Source organism: Euprymna scolopes, chromosome 10 (assembly GCF_053919585.1).
Source record: "Euprymna scolopes isolate OS-2025 chromosome 10, ASM5391958v1, whole genome shotgun sequence".
NCBI classification, from domain to species: domain Eukaryota; kingdom Metazoa; phylum Mollusca; class Cephalopoda; order Sepiida; family Sepiolidae; genus Euprymna; species Euprymna scolopes.
This window is the reverse complement of record NC_136491.1, coordinates 69,946,222-69,972,462: the sequence shown is the minus strand read 5'-3', so window position 1 is coordinate 69,972,462 and position 26,241 is coordinate 69,946,222. Positions and strand designations below refer to the sequence as shown.

The window sequence follows — 26,241 nt, the reverse complement described above, 5'->3', positions numbered from 1 at the left end:
CAACGTTACCAAAGTTATTAGCACATTAAAAATACTTAGATACGATAGTTAAACGAAAAATAACAAGCCAAAAATGTGAAGTAAAAAAAAAAAAAAAAAAAAAAAAATATGCTTACAAAAAATATTAACAATCGAAGTTTAAAAAAAAAAAAAAAAAAAAAAAGTCAGACACTATTTTCTTTTTTAGTAAGTCTTTAGAGTAAGGAAGACGAAGTGAGAGAGATAGAGACAGATAGAAAGATGTCTAGACAGGAAACGAAATACGTAATTTAATAAACGCTAATGTGAAGTAAAACAAAAAAATAAAATACTGCTACGTCATCTCGTAACGCTCCCGCGATGACCTCATTTAGTGGCTATCTGTCAATCAAACCTCTTTCACTCGCTTTATAAGCCTTATTTTAACACAATAATCAATTCCTCTTACTCTTGGCCTACACGGTTAAGTGGTTGGAGTTCATTTCACCTCCGCGTCAAGGCTCCCGGGTTCAATCCAGCCTCATGACCAAAACTATTTTTTTTTCTTTTACATCTTTAGACACGCGGGCAACGTTTCTTTATTTATTTATTTTTTTTCGCTTATTCATTAGTTTACCCCCCCCCCATACACACAACGCTTTTTTTTTTTCCTTGGCTTTTCCGATTTTCTTAACATCATTTCAGGGTTATTACTTATCCCCCTCCATACACACACCTACAAACACCTGGCAACGCCGGGTACCCCCCCCCCCCCCGCTAGTTTTTAAATAAGAGATCAAATTGTCTGAATAAAAAAAAGTGTGTTTTCTCTGCTATTTTGAAAGCAATTAAAGAATTCAAACTTGTAAGATTTATGTTGTAATGCCTACAAATTCTCATTAATTGCTTAAAAATGTTATAAAAATATAACTACTTGATCAATTTACATGATTTTTAGAATATGATATTTTTATTTCACCAGATGTTTCTTTATTTTTTTAGTATGGGGAAATTCTGTTTTTTTGTTTTTATTAAATTTAAGTGAAAGAAAGGTCAACAAACAGGACTTATTACTAGGGATTATAGACACCCCTCCCGCAACATTTTGTAGCTATGTGCCATATTGTTTGTGACTTGGATTACTCTTAGATAATTTATATATCAAGAAAAGTGAAAGTGTGCGTGCTGTGTGTACATTTTTAATAACTTTGTAACTTTAATTTGATTTAAGCCCAAAACAATATTAAGGGTCAAAGTTAAAAATAAATTAGACCTCTGCAGTCTAGCAAATTACTCAGCCAATTTTTGGTATAAACATTTGAAATTTTACATAAAGTGTATTCGGACATAAGACAAGCTTTTTAATCATTTTTTGGTTGAAAATTTGGCTGTCAAGGGGTCGAAGTTCGAAAGTTTTTACTTTTGTGATCTCTAGCAAACTATTCAGCCAATTGTGGGTCTAAACGTTTGAAATTTTACATAAAGGGTAGCCAGACATGCAGCAAGCTTTTTAATCAGTTTTTGGGCAAAAAATTTGGCTGCGGAGGGACCATATAGTTTTGGCTTGTTTTTAAGAAATCAAAACAAAGCTACCGCTGTTCATTCATCACAAATAAGAAAGTGCAGATGGTGTTGCATCTTTGAACATATAATCAGGTTCAAGTACTTTCTATGATACTAATGATAAAAAATGTACCACATGAACATTACGATCATAGATGTTCTTATCCTTCTGCTTCCATCAACTTAAGATGTGAAAGAAGATTTTGTTCTATTTCACAGCAACAGATGCTACTTCTAACATCAGAATCAAACTCGTGTACAAAATTTAAAATGTGAGGATACAAAACAAAAACATTGTTTCTATTGAAATGTTACAAAATTGACATTAAATAAATTTATGGTAAAATTGTTCATTTTGTTATGCACTTGTTGGAAATTTTTTTTTATCAAAAATTTTAAAAAATAATTGTTTTTAATGTTTTTTTAATGCACTTAATACTTAAAGACATATTACAACCATATAATCTTTATGAAATTTCAATTTCTGCTAAAAATGATGCACATAAAAGTTCAAAGCAATTTACCAGATCAGGGGACAATCCAAGGCCTCTCAATTCCCTGACACTTGACTGGGTCGGTTTGGTCTTTTGTTCGCCTGTAGCTTTAGGCTATCAAATTGAAAAAAATATTTAAAAAAAAAAATAATTAATGGAAGACAATTTATTTTTGATATGAATATGAATTAAATAAAAATATATCATAAAAGAATTGAACATTTCTAAATTGAAAAATACAGCAATAAATGGAAAAAGTAGACACGTTCAAACAATCAAATTAATGGGAATATTTTTTTTTTATTAAAGATTTCATCTTTATTAATCAAGAGACTTCCTTGGCAATAAATGCTGTTTTTAATTAAAAAAAAATGAAGATGTGGAGAGACTTCATATTTTCAAATTTACAAGGGAGCATGGGCAGAACAGTTTTTTTTTAAATTAAAAATAGAAAAAAAATGTTTTATATGTATTAACATCAACAGATGATCATTATATATATATATATATATATATATATATATATATATATATATATACACACACACACACACACTGTAAGATAAACAAGATTAAAATAAAGAAAAATATAAGCACACTTGTATGTTCATAGAATTTTATTTCAATTATTTGAAAAATATGTTCACATGTTTATAAATATAAATGATAAAGAAACGTTGACATAATTTGACTTATTAATCTATCAACTGGATAATAGAACACTCAGTAATGTATCAGTAGTTGATACATAATCAGAATTTTAGATTTTTATTGTGAATAGAGCCACAACCTCAATTTTGTCATTAATTTGTGATTATGTTGACCCAAGTATAAAATTTGAATTCAAACTAATTTGAAATAAAAAATCTGAACTTATTTATATAGAGTGAATTATGGGATCGTGAGAATATTTACAGCAATATTTTGAAAAGTTTTTATTTCTTTTTAATAATAATTAAAAAAATGTTAAACTTAACAAGCATTACTATTTTTATAGTTACAATATACAAAAGGAAAGCCTTTATTTTTTTTTAATGAAACCCAAATTTTAAGCATACATTTTTTTACATACAGTTCTAAGATTTTTTTCTTCAAAACTTGAATTAAATCCAAAACTGGAAGTTAAATACAGACCATATAAAAACTTCAAAGATAAAATTTATTTTGAAACAAGAACAAATGATTTTTTTTTTGTTTACAAAAATACATTTGAATTTATGCAAGTAATGTCATATCTACCTGTGGTACCAAGCTCACATGGACGTTACAGAAGTTTTCTTTCTTTACTCTGAATTGAAACTGACGGAAAGCTTCCACAAAAGGCATACCTTCAATGTCTCCAATTGTGCCACCCAACTATAAGAAAAACAAAAACAAATCAGACATAAACTATTATAAGAATGATTAATAATTAAAAATGTTTTGAAAAATTTATGCAATTACTTTTAAGGTACAAATATATAGACAAGCAGCAAAATGTTTTCAATTCCTAATTTCGATAGAATCAAACCTGATGTCCAAGATATTAAAACACTCACTCTGAATAAAATTTCATGTAGTACTTTTCTTAGGTTGGTTCATTAAAAATAGAATTTATTTTGGTGATTTATGAAATGAAAGTTTGGTTATAGTCGGCTAACATACTTTCTAACTTCCAGTGTAGCAGTGACAAGTCAAATCAGTTCCTTCGCCTTTTTCCCTTGCACACCTATATCTCCCCCTGTGCATGTAATATTTTTTTTATTACTTTTTTCTTTATTTAATAATCATTGAAAAGTTTTTTCAATCTTATTTTAATTAAGAATTATTGAAATTAGTTTTTATTAAGAATTATTGCAAATACTTTGTGTGCTTTTTAAAGAATTGTCAAAAACACGTAATTTTTTTTTTTTTTATTAAAACTATTTTGGGAATATTGTGTATTGGATATGCCTTTTTTGTTTGAAAAATTGTATGGGTCAAATTTATTTATTTATATATACCTAATCAAGAAGTGTGCACATATCCATTATGAAATATCTTTACAGTATTTTTATTTATTAAATTGTCAGGTAATAGTAGAGAATAGTTACAAAATGCCCCCCCCCCCGATGTTAAGATTGGGTTTCTAAATAATGCTATTATTTCAGCACGGTCCGTATTCTGCATAAGTACTGATTCTTTTAGGTAACTTTATGGAAACATTTTTATTAATTATCTAAAAGACTTACACTTATATATTTGTATTATTTGGTCTACTGTTCCCACATAGGATGTTATACTTACATTTTGCCTTCAGGCGCATCTGCCCAGCCATAAAATATGCTTAAATATGAGACTTTAATTCGCCCAGATTCCGTATATATCATTATAGTGTCATGATTAAAAAGTATTTGGGTGCCATCAGCTAGAATCAAAATCAAAAGCAAAGCTGTAGAATTCAAAGTTGGTGACATTACCACTGTACCAATATGACACGCATATGAACCGATTAAAAATAAACTAAGATGAATGTACACAATGTATAACAATTTTTTAATTTTGACTCCTTAAAAACTATTTTAACCGGCTAAAGACACAAAGAATGGTCTATAAAAAATCCAATCATTTGAGGTCCCTAGCACTGCTCTGCGACTTTTAGTTTCAGAAGAAATAGAGTTTAAAATGGAGACAGACAGACATAGTGAGTTTTATAAATTAGATTAAGATTGTCAAGCATAAATTATATCAGTTTTGAAACATTATGGTATTTTAATATAGGTTAATAATGTTGAGTATAAAATTTTATCAGCTTTATTTTTAATACAAAACTGGAACATTATGGTATCTTTATTATATTTCTGTCTGCCTGTCCATTCCACTTTCCTTGGAAACTACTGGGACGATCTGGTTGAAATTTTGTATAGACTTGTTAAGATTAGGTGCAGTGAACTTCTATGGTATCCGTTCAATGATATTAGGATCAATATTTATTGCAAAAATGAGCACGTTTAACTATATTCAACCACTAATTTGGCATGAAGCACTTTTTCTAACTGACAGGCTATATATAACCTTTGCCTGTTTTTTAACAGGCTAAAAAATCTAGTTCTAATATAAACTTCTAAGATAAAATTTAATTTGAAAGAAAAAAAATATATATATATAATATTAATACATTTGAAAATTTAAAAAAAATTATTTTTACAATGAACAAGAGCCAATATTTCATACAATAATAAACACTAATGTATTTAAAATAATGTAAACTTTAATAATAACAAAGAGTTTTCAGGAGATCGTATCAATAAATTATTTTTTATTTTATCAAAATAAAAATATTTCTCAGTTATCTTTGTGTTTTATTGATAACTAGCAGGAGGAGGGAGGGTTTTACCCAGTCAGAAAACACGACTAAATATAATATTTTAATTTGTTCAGATTTTGTATATATTATATTATAGTTGGGACTTTAAAAGTAAAAGCATTCGGGTGCCATAAGCTAGAATCGAAACCAAAAGCAAAACTATAGCATTCAAAGCTGATGACGTTTCCACTGTACTAATGCGACATACATACGAATTGATTAAAAATTAAAAATAAACTAAGACAAAAGTACAAAATGTATAACTATTTTTTTTTCAATTTTCACCCATTTTTGGTCTCTTAAAAACTATTTTAACTGGCTAAAGACCTATAAAGGAACGGTCTGTAAAGACCCCTAGCATTGCTCTGTGACTTTTAGTTTCAGAGGAAATAGAGTTATGTGAAATTTGCCCTTAAGGTCGCACATTCCAGTTTCAAGTGGGGGATCACTTTTCTATATTAATTTAACGTAAAACGAGCTAAAATGAGGGGAGACAAACTTCATGGTCACCTTGGCTTATAAAATGGACGTACATTAATATAGAAAAGTGATCCTCCTCTTTTTAATTTCTTCATACCTTGGAAACTACTCGTTTCCTGGGATTTTTACTGTTATTTTCATTTTCAGCACGCTCAAAAACCTATAATAGTGATAATTTTAATGAATTTTTTGTGTGTGGAAAGATACTGCACCTTTACCAATACTTCAATCATAGTCATTTGTTTTCCTAGCCTTGCATATGAATTACAAAATATCTGATATTTCCCCAAAAGCTCTGGTCTTGACAGAGGGGAGACAAAAACTTGCTGTTATGGTTTCAAATTATCTGAAATAATAGTAAGGGGAGACTTGATTCCAAATATTTCTCATATATCTCCTCTATTTTGGAAATAGGGTACAATTATGAATATCTCCAGTATCAAATAATCCTTATACACTGTGAAATTTACTTCATGTATGAAAACCAAAGAGGGGAAGTATAACATATGAAAAATATTTGGAATCAAGTCTCCCCTTTGCTGTTATTTCAGATCACCAAGTTTTTGTCTTCCCTCCATCAAGGCCTGAGATGTTGAGGAAAAAAATATATATTATATATATTCTATCAAATAATATTTACAAGTATCTTTCATCAACAGTACAGATTGTTTGTTTGTTTTTTTGATAGAAAATTTTTCACTAATGCTTTAATTTTCAACCTTTAAAACCATGGTTAATTTCTGAAAAAAAATAAAAATAAAAATAAAAAAAAATATTTTGTACTGTTATTTAACATGTTAAACCTCAACTATCATAACCATTCTATTTCCAGTCTTATTGTGTATGCATGTTTTGCAGGAGGAAGGAGGAATAAGGAGTACCTCAATGATGCAAACATCTGGAGTTTCATTTGTAGCATTCACCGGGATCTTAGAAACTCTTTCAACCCATTCTTGAATAGCATCGGTTATATGTGGCACCACTGTAAAGAAAAAAAAAGTAAATTATTTATGAAAATCTATCATTGCAACTTTATTGGCAATTTTTATTCATTTTTATTAAAATAAAACAAAAATATTAAACATTTTTTGAGAGAAAAAAAAAATTAATATTTACTCTAATGACACTAAATTACATAAAATGTAATTTTTAAGCCTATAATTATAAAATCTCCCAATTCGGCATAGATTACAACCTCAGTAAATAAATCTATCAAGTTATATATAATTTGCCAACTTTTCATCATTTTCAATTTTACAGAACCTGACCATACAAGGAGAAACTATGCATGATACAAGATTAACCATTTGATTCATTATGTGACTAAAACCTACCCAGAAATCGTAGGAGGTTTGTTCATCAGTTGAAGACAATCTTGGAAGGTGCCAACACTTTAAACAAAATTATTCACCATGTTGAAATCATGTTGGAAATAATGTCTGTCATTCAACTCAAAGAAACTAAATTCAATCACTCAGATTCAAAAAAAGAAAAACAAAACTTTCAGCTTTAAACAAGAAAATAACTCCTAAAATTTAATTTTTCAATATGATATTGAAGATTTTGAGCTGGACGCACATCTTGCTTGGCACTCAACTCAGGAAATTTGCTCTGAGCACACATACTTCAGTCACCAGTTTTAGATAAAAAAGTTAGTCTTGTTAAACATGTCTTGATAGGTCAGACATTAATGTCAAAGGAAAAATTGTTAGCTAAATGTTTTGGTTTTTTTTTTTTTTCGATTACTGGTGGTGGTGCACGAGTCATTTTTTTTTTTTTAAACTTTTTAAATCATTACAATATATTGGGTCCAATATAATATAATAAATACGAAATGTGCATTAATCAAAATATACTTAAGCGTATTTTACGATTGGGCAATGTTGGGCGGCCTGCTAGTGTATATATATATATGTATATATATATATATAGTGACATGCTCCCTCTGAGGTTAGCTTTGTTAACCAATTGTGATAAATTAATTAAAAAAAAAATAATAATAATTTCCTCAGGTTGTGTGGAAGGACGAGAGGAGCTATGCGCCAGGCCGTATTTTGTTGACTTCCTCTGCCAAAAAGAGCATTTTAAATGGGGGTAATAATTATCTGCTCTTCTCGACTTGAAACACGGTAGTTTTATAAAACAGATGACAGATGAATGGATGTATTGAGCAATCGGCTGTTCTATCGCTGTAAGAAATGATAGGCCAGAGAAATTTCAGCATATATTTTAACATGAAAAGACAACCAATTAAACGTGCATGTATGTAATATATATATATATATATATATATATATACACATACATATATGGACATATACACACACATGCACATAAGCAAGAGATCAATCTTTCTTTGATGGGGAAAATATTGCAGGGCACAGATGTTCTGTTTGCTGTGGTCTGTAAATCGAGTGGAGGCCTGAAGTGTCATGAGCGTCCACAGTAGAGCAGCATGAGTTGGCATCCTTCAATCTCAGCTTAAGTCTAACCTTTGCAACAGACTGTAAGAGCAGGGCTGGTCTGAAGAGCCACCTTCGTTCCCACAGAAAATAGGAATTGATGCATCTTGATCACATCTCCACATGTATATATGTATGTGTATATAATTAAAATATATATATATATATTTAAAAAATACATGAAAATGAATGAGTAATCAAAAAATAAAGCAAGGGAAAGATGGTCTTCTGTCAAGAAGTGACAACCACCATATATATATATATATATATTCTTTTTTTGTGTTTATCTTTTTATTTTATATATAATGAACAGAATCAAAGAACGAATAGGTAATATATACAAATTTCAAAAGATGATAATATAAATTCATAAGTCCTTTTCTTTTTCCTTTCTCTTTTTTTTGTATATATATATTTCGCGTACCAAACTCCCAATAAGAAAAAAAAAAAAAAAAAAGAAAAATTTACAACAGAAATAATTTACGGAGTTGCGCCCCTTAGATCAGTATTTTTTTTTTTTTTTTTTTTTATATAATAGAACAAGGGATACTACTTCTGTTGCTTTTCCCTTTTGTTTATTTTGTCTGTCTCATGTTATTTGTTTTATTTTATTTCTCCTTTTTCTTTCTTTCCAGCGATATTTTTTTTTTATGTCAAACTCTAGCGACATTTCTGAGTTTTCGACATTTAATAGTTCTCTTAAAGTGGTCCGATATATCTTTATAACTGACAAATGAAAAGAGTAAAAGACAAACCGACCTTCATTTTACGCTGATTGACATCAAATATGTTTTCCTTCATATTTCTTTTTTTGTTTTTATCAGCGGAATTGCTTAGACGTGTTCTCTCCTTGGAATCTCTTCTGCAACTCAATTCTTAAGGGTTAACTTTCTTCTGAAGGGACACTGATTATATTTTTCTGTATTTTAAGTATATTAGCGTTTTTGGGTTTGTTTTTTTTTCTCTCGTCACTGTCGTCATGGTGACGGTTCATTTGGTGGTTTTAATTCCTTTGCATCTCGGAATTTTAACCATTAAATTTATTTATTTTTATTAATACAATATGGACATATCTCAATATTGCCACAATATAGTCATCCACATACAGTATTGTTCTGTATCACAGCTCATCAGTGTGGCTAGACAGGCAACTACCTCAAACCAGGATCAAAACCCAACCGCCCATGCCACAGTAAAGGCTTTGAACCATTATGCTGAATTGGCTGCTGCCGTGTGGGTAGTGAATTAACTGTGTTTTGACATTGTCCAAATACCTAAGCTCGATTTGTTTACACAAAGAGCATCGCTTAATACACTAATAGTATATCGTGTATCACTTCCCAATATGCTCAACTAAATATATATATATATAAGAAAAAAAAAAAACATTTTAATTTAAGAAAAGAAACTTAAAAACTCTTACCCTGTACTGTTTTGCCCAAATAGTCTCCAGTTCTTTCTCTGTTAATAACATGTTGATAAATTTTACCAGTTGTGATGTTATTATCTCTATGCAAAGTAATGTTGAGAAATCGTTCATAGTTGCCCAAATCTAAGTCAACTTCTCCACCATCATCAAGTACGAATACTTCACCTAAAAAAAAAAAAAAAATAAAATAAAAAAAAAAAAGATAATTTCAAAGTTTCAATTGATACATTAAGCTACTATTAAATGACAGCAACAAAAATATTTTAAATCAATCCTTTTCAATAACAAAACACATTCTCATATTTTTCTCACCTTGCTTTTCAACATTATCACCATTCATGGATTGACAATGTCCTGGAATTTAACATGAATAACATCAACAGAAATATGACCTGTTTTTAAATTCAAATTATAGATCCTCCATGCAGAAATCTCACAATATATAGTTATTTAAATTATGTAAAAAAAAAAAAAAAAAAAAAATCGGATGACATATGGAATAAGGACACCGAAAACCAAGAAACAACCAGGACACTTTTCAATTGATACCGGTTGACTGTCAACACACGTGTAATTTGTAAACAAACAGACAATCTGGGTGGTTTGTTTTATTTGTTGATCTTTAATATAAAAAGAAAGATTTAAACACAAGTTGGAGGAACATATTTATGTAGGTTGTGTTTTTTTCTTAGTAGGGTATTCTGCTTTTTAAAACAAACAAAAAAAAACTCATTAATATACAAATGCAGATACCATTTGCCATGTGTCAAACATTTTTTTTTTTAATGAGAATTTTGGATACTCAAAAATTAAAAAAAAAAAATAAGGTGAGTATCCAAAATTCTCATTAGAAAAAAATTCAACTAACAAAAAAAAAAAAAAATCATGTGTCTATCTTGTTAAAATATTTTTTATTAAGTTCATTCTCTACAATCATGTGGTTTATATTTTAAATTTATAAAATACACAAATTAAAAAAAAAAAAAATACAATAACTTTTGGCCTCCCAAGAAAGAGGTACTCTGGATTGATAAAATTTTTTTAATTACCTCAGTCTGTATTTAAATATTATTAAAACATTAACTTTAGCAACAAAAAATATTTTTTAAATAGCTTTTTAAAATATTAAATTTAATCGCATGATATGTGATGAGTGGAAAATTATATAGTGTGACAAAACAATGAGATTTTCATACTGTAAACCATTCACAGAAATAGAAAGCTATTGGAATCGTCATAAATGGTTTATTAAATCAACACTCACTTAAATTCCTATTCAAAGGAATTTCTGTGGCAGGAAAGATACTCAGAAAATACTTTTTAGGTAAATAAATAGAATATTTTTTCAATAAAAGTTAAAGATTTTAAAATAAATTTATGTATTTGTTACATCCTATTTCACTTGTTGCTTACAGAAAAAAAAAAAAAAAATGAAGTTTGTAAACTGATCTCTGCAATGTTTTGTTAGTTTATTAAGTTTTGTAAATTAAACTAAACATTTAATATTTGATGCATAAAAATTGCCCAAGTCTAGAAGGATTTCTTCTTCACTCACCAAAAGTGAAAGGTGAGTATCCAAAATTCTCATAAAAAAAAAAAAAAAAAAAAAAAATGTTTGTTTATTGAAATGTTTTGTTAAAAAAAGAACCCCCCTACCAAGAAAAAAATTCAACTAACAAAAAAAAATAAATCTTTCCTTTATATAAAAAAAAATAAAAAGAAATAAACAACTCAGGTTATGCATGTTTGTTTCCAAATGATACATGTTGGCAGTCAACCGATGTCGATTGAAATGTGTCCTGGTTGAGTCTCACGGTTTCCAGAGTCCTTATTCCATACCTTATCGGAAAAAAGTGCATATGTGTGAGTGTCTAAATGTGCAGAATGTTGTATGCCTAGATGCATGCTACATACAAAATTTGCAATAGAAGAAATATTTATCTAAGAGAAGACAACACAATAAATCAACTGGCTCTTTGAATTAACATCTTGGATCCGAAGTTCCATGCTGTGAATGTGAACCACTCGAGACTTTAAATAAGTTAAAATCATCTCAGATGTACCCCATCCACGAGCCATTAAGTTCTGTCCAACGATAAAACAACCTACGATTCTAAAGTGGTCTTAATGAGTGATATACACCAATATCTATATACCATGATTGAGTGGCCAATAGAAAATAAAAAGGACTGAGATCAAAATGAATTTCCTAATCTGGGAAGCAAGATGCTGAACTGATTCTGAGCCCTCACCGTTACGGGGTTCGTCGCTGGAAACGCAAATGGCTTGCACTCATAACAGAAACAAGTTCGAATTGCCGTGCTTAGTCAGCCAGTGTTCAGGACGTGATGAACTTATTAGAAAGAGCTAGCCCCATATGACGCAGGATGAACACAGGAATCATGTATCTCACATGTTAAATTTAGCCATTGCTGCTTTTTCGAACAGAATTCTAATATTGGGGGTGGGGGGTTAGAAAAAATTACAACTAACTTAAGGACTTTCTCCCAACTATTTCCTTAACCTTAATTTTTAGCTCCTACTCCCAAACCCTTATAAAACATGTAAATGTCTAAAATAAAAATACACAGAACTTATCTTGTACTAGCAGAAATACCTGTTACTTACTGGGTTAAAAGAAAAAAAAAAATGCACTGATTTATGAAAGGCTATGAAATGGGGGAGTAGATGTAAAGAGATGACTTCAAGCTTTTGGGGTATCAAAACCAAAGCAACCTCCTCAAACGAACATTGGGGGGTGGGGGGGGAGAATCTTTGACACAAATTCCCCATTATAAGTTGACCCCACGTTGGGTCTCAACTGTTCATGTGAGTGAACGATGTAACCCGTAACCCCACCCCACCCTTCTCAAGGTGGGGTCATCATGGCAAGTTCAGTAGCTCTACATCAAACATTTATAAGTGACATGGTGTCCCCATCCCGTTGGTGGGGGTGAGCAATGTAACAAATTTGTTTTATGTCTTTATTTCTTAGTCATTTTTTTTTTTAAGCATTTTAAAATGTTTTATTACCAGATTTGTTTTCACATTCCAAAACATTGTTTCCCTTCTGAATAACACATTGTAATAAGTACTCAACAAGCAGCCAAAATGTTAGCTAACGAGGAAGTTATTTCAGGTTTTCATAATCAAACCACCTTCTCTCCCTCCCAAATCCAATTGTGAGTTGTTTGAATAACTAGCAAGTTTATTTAGCATTGCAGGCAACAAAATAAGTGTTTTTAAAAATTTATGTAACTTTTTTTTTTTTTTTTTTTTTTTACCTATCTCTCTTTGTCAACTGGTTCAATAGAAAACTGATGTTTTGACCTAATTTAAATGTTTCACAGTAAGCATGAAAATAAATAATCCCCATTCAGTGCAATAATTTGATCCCTGGTACCCACCTCCTCCTCAAGGAACGAATATTAAAATATTTTCTTTTTACCATGGTCTGATCAGTCATTGATTGAATCTAATGATGTAAATTTAGAAAGTGTATCGTGTGTAGTTTATGACTTAACTGGAGACACATGTGAACTTGGATTTGTGTGTCCCCACTGCACAGGCCATGGTCTTAGAGTAAAGATATAAAGACTAAAAAATATGGACAAAAGAATACTTACCATGTTCATAAGGGGAAAATGTTCCCGCATCAATGTTGATGTAGGGATCAATTTTAATTGATGTTACTCGAACTTTGCAAGCCTCCAACAAAGTTCCGATGCTGCTTGCAATGACGCCTTTACCAATTCCACTAATCACTCCTCCAGTCACTAAAATGTACTTCATGATTGAAGAATGCTTAATGTTTTCAAACTGAAACAAGACAGAAAAACAAAAATGTCGGTCATCAGGTGACCAGCAATCTTTCTCTCCTAAAAAAAAGTTTTGGGATAAAACATTTGCAATAAAAAATTTCCTAATATGTTATTAACATTCGGTATAGCTTCCAGTCCTAAACTTTAGTAGGCTGACTCTTTAAAAATCAATAAATACTAAACATCTATAGATTTCTATTGCTAAGGCATGCATTAGCTTACCCTATATTTATACTCTATAGAATATCTATAAAATAAATACCTATTTACTTTGTGCTCAGATTATAAGTGATCTATATTTACTAGCAACTATATCTTTCTTTCATTAGATGGGATAAAGTACTAGTGATTAGCTTGACATGAAAGCTAACACTTAAAGCACATTTCGAAACGCACCCTAACCCTTATACTATAGTTTCCAATTAGTCACTAATCCACAAACTATATTTGATCTTTTCTTAATCCTAGTAGATATTAACTTAAATCTACACTCCATACTCATAGATACCTCCTTTCAAAACGTAACCACATCTTCCAATTTTAATCCTATTCTGAGGAGTGTAACTTAAAAGCAGATACTAATTCTTTGATACTTACTCTATTAATCCAAACTATCATTTCAGAGGCATAGAAATACCTGGCTTTGAAACCAGCCATGGGGAAAACCCTTTTGGTGCTGAGGGACCCGTAGATCTGGTCAGGTCATCCATCTAGAAGGAAAACTCCGATTTGTAAACATGTGCCTCTGACCTCATATGTCTAGGCACCAAATGGGGGAGGGAGGTCTCCTCAGTCCTTGATGACAACCTCCCTAGAGCTGGTGACTTGATCAAATCACCGGTTTGCAAACCTAAACTGCTTAAGGAGTAGATAGGCTCTGCTTATCGCCCAGCTTCCATACTCCTTCTTTGCCTATTAGCCAGGAGCAGAGGTGCGGCCGCATGTACTCATTAGAGACGTCCAGTGCTTAGCCTGGTTTCCTGACTAGGGCAATGAATGCCGTCCCACACATTTGCCTCATTCCCTTCCCCTATGGCTAGGCATCTTGGGGGTGCTTGCTTATCATATATGCTAACATGATTGGACTGCTATCAGACAGGTTTGAGGGAACCGGTTTGACAGTTGCTGTTTCCAACTGACAGTACAGAAGCCCCAACTCTTTGGTAGCGCTTAGAGTGGCTGCTCTATTATCAGTTGTATAAGATCGGGATGTTTGTAGTGCAATGTCGTGCATGGAAAGCGTCCCTGCACTAATCTCTGGTGGGCATTTCCGAGGCCACATTCCTGTAGATGAGAAGCTGGCTGATGGTCTACTTCTGTATCATGGTGGTGGCTATGCACATCTGTTTTGCCTAGCACCTAACCCTAGATCTGAAACTACAAAATAAAATAACAGCTAAACCCCCCCCAAAAAAAAACATTCAAACCAGACACACACTCAAAGAATTTGCCTCCTCCCTTGAGGCTTGCATTTACAAATATCCGAGGACTAAAAATTTTGATGATGTCGAATTATTTCTCCTAGCAAACTTCCCAGATATCTTAGCACTAAGTGAAACTAACTTGCACTCCTCCATACCATCTAACCACTTTAATATGTCTGGTTATCTTCCACTTGGTCATAAGGACTCTGACAGACACATGCAGGGACTTGGAGTCTATATTTGTAACACCCTCCCCTGTCTAGGGAATCTAAGCTAGAATCAGGTGACCAGGCCTTCATATGCTTTAAAGAAATTTTACAACATAGCATTAGTTACCTGTATTTTCTTTATCGCTCTCCATCAACCCAGAACTGTACTATAATCAATCAGATCTCTGACAGCATAGTTGTAGCACTCTCCCTTGACACTAGTGCCCAATACATGCATAAAGTTTTGGTAGGAAGGTAGGCTCGAACTCAAAGCCTTTAGGCGAATAGCCTGATAACTTACCACAATGCTACGAGGGGAGAGAAATGATAATGGTTGAAATTAAATGTTTAAAAAGCAGGTGGTTAAACGAACGTCAACGTGTGGTTTTCTAGGTCAAACATCACGCCATTGAGAAAATGAAATCACAGCGCGAATTTTGTAACATAAAAGTCGCTGAAATAAGATACAGACGACCGCCTTTCATAAATTGGACATATTATAATCTAGGAAGTATATAAAAAGTTCTAAGAAACAATGACCTAGCGGACATACGAAAAAAAAAAACACACACACTTTTGCTTTTATATTATAGATTAATTCATTTGAAAGAATATTCATTTCTGAACAAAATATTTTGAGGACTTGAAGTGTTTTGGTTTGTGAAACATGACTTTTGCCAGAAGCCGCTTGAAATTAGTGACTATCCAAACCGTTCTATCATCCATGTGTATTGCTAAAATAATTTATTATTTACTTAATTTAACTACATTTAGAAATTAATGGATTGCCAAACATTTAAAAATGTCTAACATATCTAGTTCTACATGAGTTAACATGCTTTGAATAAAATTTATTAGCATTTTTTTAAAAATATTTACATACAAAAAAAAAGCAAACGAAAACTCGTATTTAGAAATAACTTTTAAACTTTGTTTTCATACATGCAGTCATTGATATCAAACTTTTAGAAATGTTGCTTTCATTGAACCAAGATGTCTTTTTTATAAAAATGATCTTTTGTCAATACCAACATTTTTTTCTAGTTTCTTTTCGATCAAATAATCTAAATTTTAAAATGAATAAAGAAAATTTCTTCTCATAAACTTTTAGACTAAAAGTGCTATATTATAAACTTTATGGTGGCTACTTCAAATTTATAAACGCAAGCCAACATTTACCAAATTAGCTTTTTTTTTTTCTTTACCTCATTTCCAACAAATTAGGCACAAGGTCAAGCATGGGTTTAATGCAAGCATTTCTGTAGAATGAATTGCCATCAATCACTTAGCCATTGTAACCGCCATCTTCACATTTACTAGTCTTAAACATTTTAAGTAAATGGCTCTCCTTTCATTAAAAAATTCAGGAAATCAAACAATTTTAATTAAATTTTTAGTATTTATTAATTACTAGCAGACTGCCCAGCATTGCCTGGTCGTAAAATATGCTTAAATATATTTTGATTAATGCAGATTTCATATTATATTGAACCCAATATATTAATGATTTCAAAAGATTTTTAAGAAATGACTCCTGCACCATCACTGATAATTGAAACGATTTACTTTTTCCTTCGACGTAACGTCAAAGGAAAAAGTAAATTGTTTTGATTATCAGTGGTGGTGCAGGAGTCATTTCTTAAAAATCTTTTGAAATCGTTATTAATATATTGGGTTCAATATCTTTTGAAATTATTACTAATATATTGGGTTCCATATGCCTTAGCTATGAAGACAGGTTTACTGCAAGGCTAAAAATCAAAACATGAACCAATAGCTATTACGTTACGCATGCATATTCGTAATGTCGTCGTTCGACCGTCACCTGGCAAATTTTTTTTTTATTTAATTTTCACACTTTTGTACCGATTTTCCCTGGCTAAAACCCAAATATAAAGTTTCATGCATGTAGACCAAAAACTGACAGGAATTTGGTAAACAAAATCTTTTAAATATATATATACTGTGTGTGCATATTTAAGATTTCAAGACAAGGTGTTGATGGCAAAAAGTGTATTTCATTTTACTTTATGAATAAACACATTTTAGGCAATGTAGCATTTTTTTTAATAGAAAGAAAAAACGGGGGGGGGAGGGGAAGAAACCTGACAGGGAAAAGCATGCGAGAAACATTTACCTAGCCCATTTAAATATTAATGTATTGCCTAATTTTTGTATCCTTATTTAAGAACAGAGTTATGTGAAGTTTTTACGGGAAGCCTTAAGCCGTTTAAAAAAGAACATTTTTTTTTTTTAAATATATCCCATTTGTTGGGTTCCTAAATTCCTTTATTTCCCAATGATTGATTATTTTGTAAAAATATTTTTTAAAGGTTTGGTATCTATATTTATATTATGGCCGTAACAACCTTGTAAAGATGTTACGGTTAGTTTTAGTTTCGTATTAGTGGCAAGTAATGTTTATATATTATCGTTCTATTGGTACATGAATATAATACCATTTCCAGTTTAGAATTTGATTGAATATGAGATTAAAGTAAAATGGGTGTATTAAATATATATAAACCTTGTAGGACATTTCACGTGAAGTGTTCTAATCTATTTACTGTCTGAAGATTCATAGTTATTTTACTTGAAAAATGTTTTTATGTCATTGCTTAGGATGATTTGAAGGGAAATAATCCAATTAAGTTGTTAAGCACTGCTAGTTAATTCTGTTTGAAACTGGATCGATTTTGTTTCTTAGAATGGTTAAAGGGAGGTAATTCAGGCCGTTTGTGTTTTCGGTTCATTGATTACTTGAAGGCGACTATGATTTAATAATTAATTTAATCAGATAGGTCCAGAACGTGCTACATTGGCTTATTTAACAAATCAAGTTTTTGATCTAAAGGAATGGGTTGTGTAAGCCGCATCTGTTATTAATCACTTATGCTGCTCCTGTCATATAATTCATGCGTTGTGTTCTTGAGTTGTCTAAATAAATAAATTATTGTATGTCCTCTATTATTCTGACAGCAAAACCACCCATGGCTCCAAGTGTGTTTTACTCCGGTGGGAAGATGTCTACTCCTGCATTTATGGGTGAAAAACACTTATACCATGGAGTGAAGTAGGAGAATAAGTAAGTAAGCATGGATTCTACCAACCTAGGGTGTCAGATGACAAAATCAATTGAAATGGATTAACAGCCCAAGTTGCTAATTTAATTTTTAATAATAACTAGATTAATTGCTGAGTTGTTTTATTGATTTGAAGAGGGTGTTACTTATTTTACCGTTGATACTGCTATGACTGAATACAAGAATGATTGCCGTTATGGAGAAAAAAAAACATTCATAGATGAACTATATACTTTATTTGTATTTCTTACCCGGTTAAGAAGAAAGGAAACTATATTCGCATGTTAGATTTGGATCCTTCATTTATATTGTAACAATTCTACCTATTTAACTCTACATTAAAATTTAATTTTGGCATCCAATGATCCTTATTGTTATAGAAAGGTTATGCCTCAGTTACATTTAAGGCGTGATAGCAGAATCTATTTCTATGAAAACATCCCTGTATGGCATCAAGTCTTTTATTAAAAATTTCCTCTTTGGAATTAACAATGTAGAAGGCTTCCAATAAACAGATTGCACCTTTTTGATTTCCCAGGGCTGTACTTCCTCCCCCTGTCCACTACTGACCATTTTAATTCAAAATTTTCATTATTTCTGTTAAGTTCCCTAATCCAATCCCCTAATACAGTGGTATTTTTCTTTTTGTTTTTATTTCTAATGCTTATTTTTGTGCCCACTCTCCTGCTGCCGTTTACGCCATCTCTATTAGTTTCTATCCCAGAAAATTTACTGAATTACACAAACTCAGTATATTGCATATAAGTCTCTCTCTCTCTCTCTCTATATATATATATATTATATATATATATGCATACATAAATATACAGAAAGAGTTTTGTTTACTATAATCTTTTTAAACAAGTATAAACCATGTAGAATATCTGCATGAATATAATTACACGTAATAATTAACTAAAAGTGATCAAGAAAAACTGAAAAATAGGGAATTAATTAAAATGAATGTTCAAAAGAATATGCAAATTAGCTAGATCTTTTGCTCTTCTATGCACCAAAATTTACGAAAATTCAAATATTTTTGTTTTTAAACAAAATTTTATCAGTGGAACCATTTTTGGTATTAATGAAGTTAAAAGTTAGGGTTATATCCCTTGACTTTAATTATACTGAAAATGGCAGCCAAGAACTTAAACCCGTGAAATTTGATTTTATTAAAAAAAAAAAAAAAAAAAAAAAAAAATCAATACTGGATGAATTTGCAAGAATTTAGCCGCATGTTTTTTTTTCTTGCTTTAACCTAGCAAATACATACAATTGTGATATTATATTTTAAATAATTTAAGTTGCCAATAGTAATGTTTACTTTTTTTCCCCCCCTAATACACAGACATTTATGGCAAAATAATGACGATTTTCTACTTATAAAAAGACAATTTATTTTTTAAAAACAAAAGCATGATTAACATTCTCCCATATTAGACAAACAATGAAAAAAAAATGTATGACATTAGTACACATAATAGAAAGAAAATATCGTACACCAAAAATCACGTAATTGATCAAGTAGTTTTATTTTTAGGTAAGAAAATCAAATTTTGCAGCTAAACGAACCGACGATATCGCGACACTAGGTGTATCAGAATTTTGGAGGAATTTTTGACTCTCCTAACACAAAACTGCGAATAAAATATAAAAAACTTGTAATTTCTCTTTTTAAAGTGTGTTGTTTATTCTCTTTATGAAATATACTTCCAAAATGAACTATTAAAGTTGTTTAAAAAATAATAGAAATATTTTTTATTTTTTAAAAACCAGTGTTTACAAAGTGCCGGTGCGACTTCATGCAACCATTTTTTTTGCGTAATGAAGTCAACTGAATTTTACGAGTTAAATAATTTTCAATTTTTAAACTTTAAAAATCTATCAAAATTTTTCTATTGGTTCAATTTTTACGATATCTCCAGGGTCAATGTGAAATTTTATGCTCTTTCCAATAAACTGAATATAATATTTTAGACAAACGTTTTTAAATTCACCTCCCCCATTTTGAAATGTCTATTAAAATAATTCATTTACTCAAAGTTTTATATATCACAAATTGAAGATAAAAGACCAATAAATAATATATTGTAATTTTAAAAAAGTGTTTTTGGAATTTACTTGTAAAGTCCAAAGTGTAAAACCTTTTTTTTTTTTTTTTTTTTTTAAGTGAAAGCTTATGTTCTGCTTATATTGTCCACTAAATATTAGACACTGACAACAATTTTTTCTATTTCATTCAATGTTTTCTTTTTTTAGATATTAAAAAAAAAAAAATTCACTCGATAAAGTAGAATTAAAATATATTAAATCAAAAATTCATGTATTTCTTTAAGAGAATAAAGAATAAAATCGACATTTGGTCGAGCCACTTTTTAGTAATCAGGCAAAATGCATGAATGAAATGTTGAAAGTATAGTAACACATACTGGCCACATTGTAGTTGAAGTGAAATATGTCAAAAATACAACTCAGCGCCCCCGAAAACCTATAAAAGTGGAAATTTTAAAGGAATTTTTGAGGGTGGAGTAATTCTTCATATCTACCCTATCGAGATTACTAATGTGTTGTTTTTACGTTTTTGAAATAATTATTTTTGTCACTTTGATGCTTCCGTACATAAACTGACAAATCGAAGAACATCTGGGTTCTCTAATGGTAGATAAACTATTGTCGAAAAGACGGCTTACCGTGGCTCTTGGTTGAAAAATCCTTTCATTTAAAAAATACATGGAATATAAAATATAAATATGGATAAATTCTTATACAGGAATAGAAGCATCCATAGCTTAGTAATTTGGAACAGGTAAGTTATTTTTTGGCAGTTATATATATATATATATATATATATTAGATCTCGATTTAAGTTAATTTTGTTGCTTTTCATGAAATCTTTCTTAAAGAAAACCGATGAGAAAAAAAAAAAATTGTATATTTTTCGATTAAACCTTTTATGATTTTAAAATTTAGTCTTTGCTCATTTTATGGAAATAAAAATTAGGGTTTGAAATTACATTTTCATATTGTTATAAGTTTGTAGACATGGAGAGTCTATTTAATCAAATGTTCGCAATGGCGACTTGCCCAAAAATTCTGATACACCTATTGCGACATCACCCTAAAAACAAAGGAGAACTTAAAATAATTCAAACTTCCGAGACTTTAAAAGGCATTCATAACTTGGGGACATTGGAAAAACTCAAATTCGCTTAAAATGATTAACATTTTTTTTTTCTTTACAAGGTACCCAGCATAGTATAAACACCCCAACCTTCCCATGTTAACGGCTTTCGAGGTTGAGGGGGGGGTATTCTGAAAGCCGTTATTAACATGGGGAAGTTGGAGGTGTTTATACTACGCTGGGTACTCTTGTAAAAAAAAAAAAAAAAAAAAAAAAAAAAAAAGAGATAAATGTTACCTTACGCTACAACAGAACACTGATCACTAGGGACTGCCAAAATTCATCACAGGATACCCGACCCTATATGTAACACGATGTAACTTTATTATAAATTAATATTATCAGTATAACTTTTGTACCATTTAAAAGAAGGGCAAAATAAACCAGTAATAATTAAAAAAAATTTTTCATTGAACTAAAATAATGAAATTGCGAGATGAAAATCCTGTTTACATAATTGGTGCTTTAAAATAACGTTCCCATGTAGTAGACATTCTGAATGTGAAAACATACCCGTGTTTAATAAATCTAGCAAAAATCAATTGTCAGATTTTCATGATATTTTCGATACTTATCCATTTTAGAATGAAATTACATATAAAATGCAGTTTCCGTAAAATATATGAGGGAAAATATTTTTAGTGCGTGTTCCCACCCCCCATATTTATTTTTTTTTTTTGAAATTCAAACAAAATATATTTAAATCTATCGAAATTTCTATTTATTATGAAACATAAAAGTAAAAAATATTTATTTTTTAAAAGTTTAAATACACGTATTGAACAAAAATATACCTTGAAGTTGCAATTAAAAAAAAAAAAAAAAAAAAAAAAAAAGATAAATTTAATGGGGTTTTTTTAAATAGCGTTTTTTTTATTAATATATACTATAATCAGTTGAATTGCCAAGAAAAAGAAACTTTGTAAGCATTAATTAATTTTTAAAAGATTAAAACTATTAAAATTCCATTATTTCAAAATATTCCGTTACAACATAGATTTTGTGTTGAAATTTTTTTTTTAAATATCAAGTTTTTACATAAACATGGCTCTTGTCAGAGCCCCCCTCCCTCATATTTTGTTTGTCTCTTTTTACCAAACAAAATATGGAAGCCCGTAGGTAACCAAAAGAACACTCAGTAAAACCGTATTTCATATTTAATATACAAATGTTTATTATTAATCGTTAAACTGTAAATCTTAAAACTTAACAAAATTATAACAAAGATTAATTATTAATTGCAGTTTGAAGAAGATAAACAAAGGTTTTTAAAAATCATTAAGTCGCTTCTGCTTTTTCATAGTTTGTATAGTTAAAATCTGACGTTACAGGAACATTGTTTTGGTGATACCTACTGATCACTAGGGATTGCCAAACGATTGTGAAAAATGGACCGCATGTTTCCGTGACGTCAGATTTGTGTTCTCCATTCTTTTTTTTTTTGGGGGGGGGGAGTATTCAATTATAGAACTTGTGTAGTTTAACAGAGGTGCACTCACTGCTTCGTTTTTCCGTAAGTAACGCGCCGACATTTACCGAGTCGTTTAACATTTCACAAAAATTCTGTTTACATTGGGGATGGGGCGGTGGAGGGTCCGCTGCCACCACCAGCACCCCAATATAAACAATTTTTGTGAAATGTTAAACGGTATATTCGATAAATGTCGGCGCGTTACTTACGGAAAAACGGTTAATTAAACTACACAAGTTCTATAATTGAATACGCCCCCCCCAATAAAAAGAGGAGGAAAAATTACCAAATGATTTTCTTTATAAAAATAAAACTACTTTATCAATTTACATAATTTTTGGAATCCGATATTTTCTTTCAGTCACAAGTACAAACGTCAGATTTTTCTTTTTTAACATATAGGAGACATTCTGGACAAGCACCAACAAAAGTACTGGATAAATTTTCATGGATCAACAAAATCCATGAAAATTTACCCTGTAATTGTTGCTATAACAGACAACTTACACCATAGGTTATCGTGCTATTTTCTTTTTAACCGCAATATTCCATATATTGGTTCAAAATGGATGAGCACAAAAAAATGTTATAAAAATACGATTTAAATTGTAAAATATTACATAGTTTATAATAATTAATATTTTAAACTAATTTATATTTCTGTATTTTTTTTTCAGTTTATACATCAAGATTGATTATTTCCGTAAGTTTTCGTTACACGTTGGCTTTCATGTGCGTTCATTACCGACCGACGATTTGTTTGTTCTTTACGTTTAACCAAAGCGCATCATCTTATTGTTTTTAAATACGCACATCGTTTTGCTACCTTCTCAAAATAATTGTTAAGTACATTGGACCGTGCTGAAATAACGTTTAGAAAGCTATTCTTAACATGGGGAGAGGGCATTTTGTAACTATTCTGTGCGTTCATTAAACAATTTAATTAAAAAAAAAACATACCGTAAAACTTTAATGTAACTTGATAATACTATTTAAAAATATCGCGGCTCAATAAGTTCACAAGCACCAAAAATTTTTTTTTGGGGGGGGGGAGCCCATTTTTCTATCCGACTTTACGTACAACTGTCCTCACACATGGAAAAAGAAACCCTTCTTGGCTGGAGATTTTTATTTTTATTTTTCAGTTTTGTCCCAATCCAGCGTGCCTCTACCCCCATTCTGAAGTGAGCAGCCGGATATTTCCACATTAACCAATCCTGTCTGAATTGCTATCGTTGGGAGACAAATAAATGGGACTATCATTTTTACGGCATTTATATAAGGGCGCAACATTATTTATTTTAGCGTTTCGATTGATTAATACAGAATTGGAACAGATTCAAGAAGACTTTTGTCGAACTAAATCTAACACTTAAGGTTTAAAACAAACAGTATGGTTCATATTCTGTAGAAGTATTTTTCTATTTATTTTTATAGGTAATTTTACAGAATCACTCTAGTCTTAAATTGGGTGATTTTATAGATTTTTCAAGAGCGCAGAGAGCGATTTATACCCCCTCCCCTCGTAAAAAAAAAAAAAAAACGCATACGCACTCGACTGGAGACGGCGGTTATTCTTTTACTTTTTATATTTTTATTGCGCTCGAAACGTTAACAGTTTAAAATTAATATTTCTTTTTTTAAAAATGCGGACTTTGTTCCGAAGCTTTGCACAAACTGGGGAACAGGAAAAACACGCACTAAAACGTGGCTGTTGTCCGGCCACATCTAAACATTCAATTTCAAGAATTCTAATGAAAATTACCGTAATTAACAGGACGGACTCGGTCATCAGGGAAGTTAACCTTGTGCCGAAACACTAGAAAAGAAATTTACTTTTGTAAATTATTGAAAAATTTAATTTACAAAAGTGAATTTCTTTTTTAGTGTTTCGATCCTGATGACTAAATGGGTCCGAATGAATTAAGTTGCTGGGTCAGACATGTCCGAAACGAAACACGTGTAAAACAAATTACAAAAAAAAAAAAAAAAAAAAATGCCGAGATTTTTTTTGTCCGAAACACGTGTAAAACAATTAAAAAAAAAAAAAAAAAAATGCCGAGATTCTTTTTTTTTTTTTTTTTTTTTTTTTTTAAGGTAAAAATACGACGTAGGAGATCAACATGTTTTCTTTTTTTGATAAGTTACACAATAGAAGCAAAAAGGTAATAAAACGAGACGGTAGTGAAATTAACAATCGGACCACGGACCATCATATTTCGCTCACAATTAACAGCTGGTTTGTGAAGAATACAAGTATTTTTTTAATTGTTAATATGTAATGTAAAAAAACAAAAACAAAAACGAAATCATTAGTGCACATGGTGGCTGGAAGTCGATAACATTTACTAGCTATTCGAAATAATTTTACATTTTAGAAAAACATTTTTTAAATAGCGGTAACTTAGACCTTGGGAGTCTTCAATATGATTGTTCCATTGTAAATTGATTTAAGTTGTATATCTAAAGTAAATAAATAAATAATAAACTCCGCAAATAATTTCGATATAATATTCGCGCCATTTTAGAACAAGATATATTTGCACTTCATTTTGCGAAGAGAAAAAAAATATTAAAAAATATAATTTCATTTCAGATAAATAATTTTTGTTCAAGACTAATTAAAATACAACTGTTAAACGTAAACTCACCTAAAAATAAATAAAAAAATCGTTTTGAAAGCCGCCGACAAGAGTAAGGCGCTGTTAGTGGAAAGGCTTCAGTTATTTTAGCGACTGTTTAGAAGGAGCGACAGAGAAACACATGGCTCTTGCAAATTGCATTATGGGATGCAAAGAACCCTAACTCACTTTTGAAACAAAAATCTAACAAAGTCGTTACACAAAGTCGTGACACAACGTTCATTTCTTATCTTTTAGTATCCCTCCCTAATGAAAAAAGAAAAAAAAAAAAAAATGAACATTTTACCGCCAAATTCGTTTATTGTTTTTACTGTTTTTGTTTCGCTTTGATACGACTGCGGCGAATTTAGGTAATAATGGCACAGGTAAAAATAGCACAAGTAGTAAATAGAAAAAAAAAAAAAAAAAAATGGCACATGGGGAAATACAAATGAAAAGATCGCAATGGCTTTTATCCAATCTAGGATACAATACATAAAAGGAAGATGGAAGATATTAAAAAGTTTATCAAATTATAAATAAAACTAGACTTTAGTCCGTTAAAAACGCGCAAAAGTTATAGCCTGCAGACTTAAAATGAATGCTTTATTGCTTTATATGGCAAATTAATGAATGAATATGGTTAAATTTGTGCTTATTTTTTGCATCAAATACTAATCCCTATTAAGCCCTTACTGTGCATCAAACAGATACCATAAT

At 30.5% G+C, this 26,241-nt stretch overlaps 1 protein-coding gene across 2 annotated transcripts in view; it reads right to left on the bottom strand.

Moving 5' to 3' along the window:
* LOC145286082 (CTP synthase 2-like) overlaps positions 1–25,702 on the bottom strand; it is a 73,623-nt gene extending 47,921 nt beyond the window's left edge. Inside the window, exons 1-6 of one of the 2 annotated variants that reach the window (XM_080134753.1) lie at positions 25,552–25,702; positions 13,338–13,530; positions 9,706–9,876; positions 6,702–6,802; positions 3,255–3,371; positions 2,046–2,129 (exon numbers count right to left, since the gene is read on the bottom strand). In XM_080134753.1, the coding sequence (XP_079990879.1) occupies positions 2,046–2,129; positions 3,255–3,371; positions 6,702–6,802; positions 9,706–9,876; positions 13,338–13,503 (639 nt within the window). In that variant the 5' untranslated portion in view covers positions 13,504–13,530; positions 25,552–25,702. The remainder of the gene's footprint in view (positions 1–2,045; positions 2,130–3,254; positions 3,372–6,701; positions 6,803–9,705; positions 9,877–13,337; positions 13,531–25,551) is intronic. The other variant, XM_080134754.1, reaches the window with a different exon arrangement.
* Between the last annotated feature and the right edge of the window lie 539 nt (positions 25,703–26,241).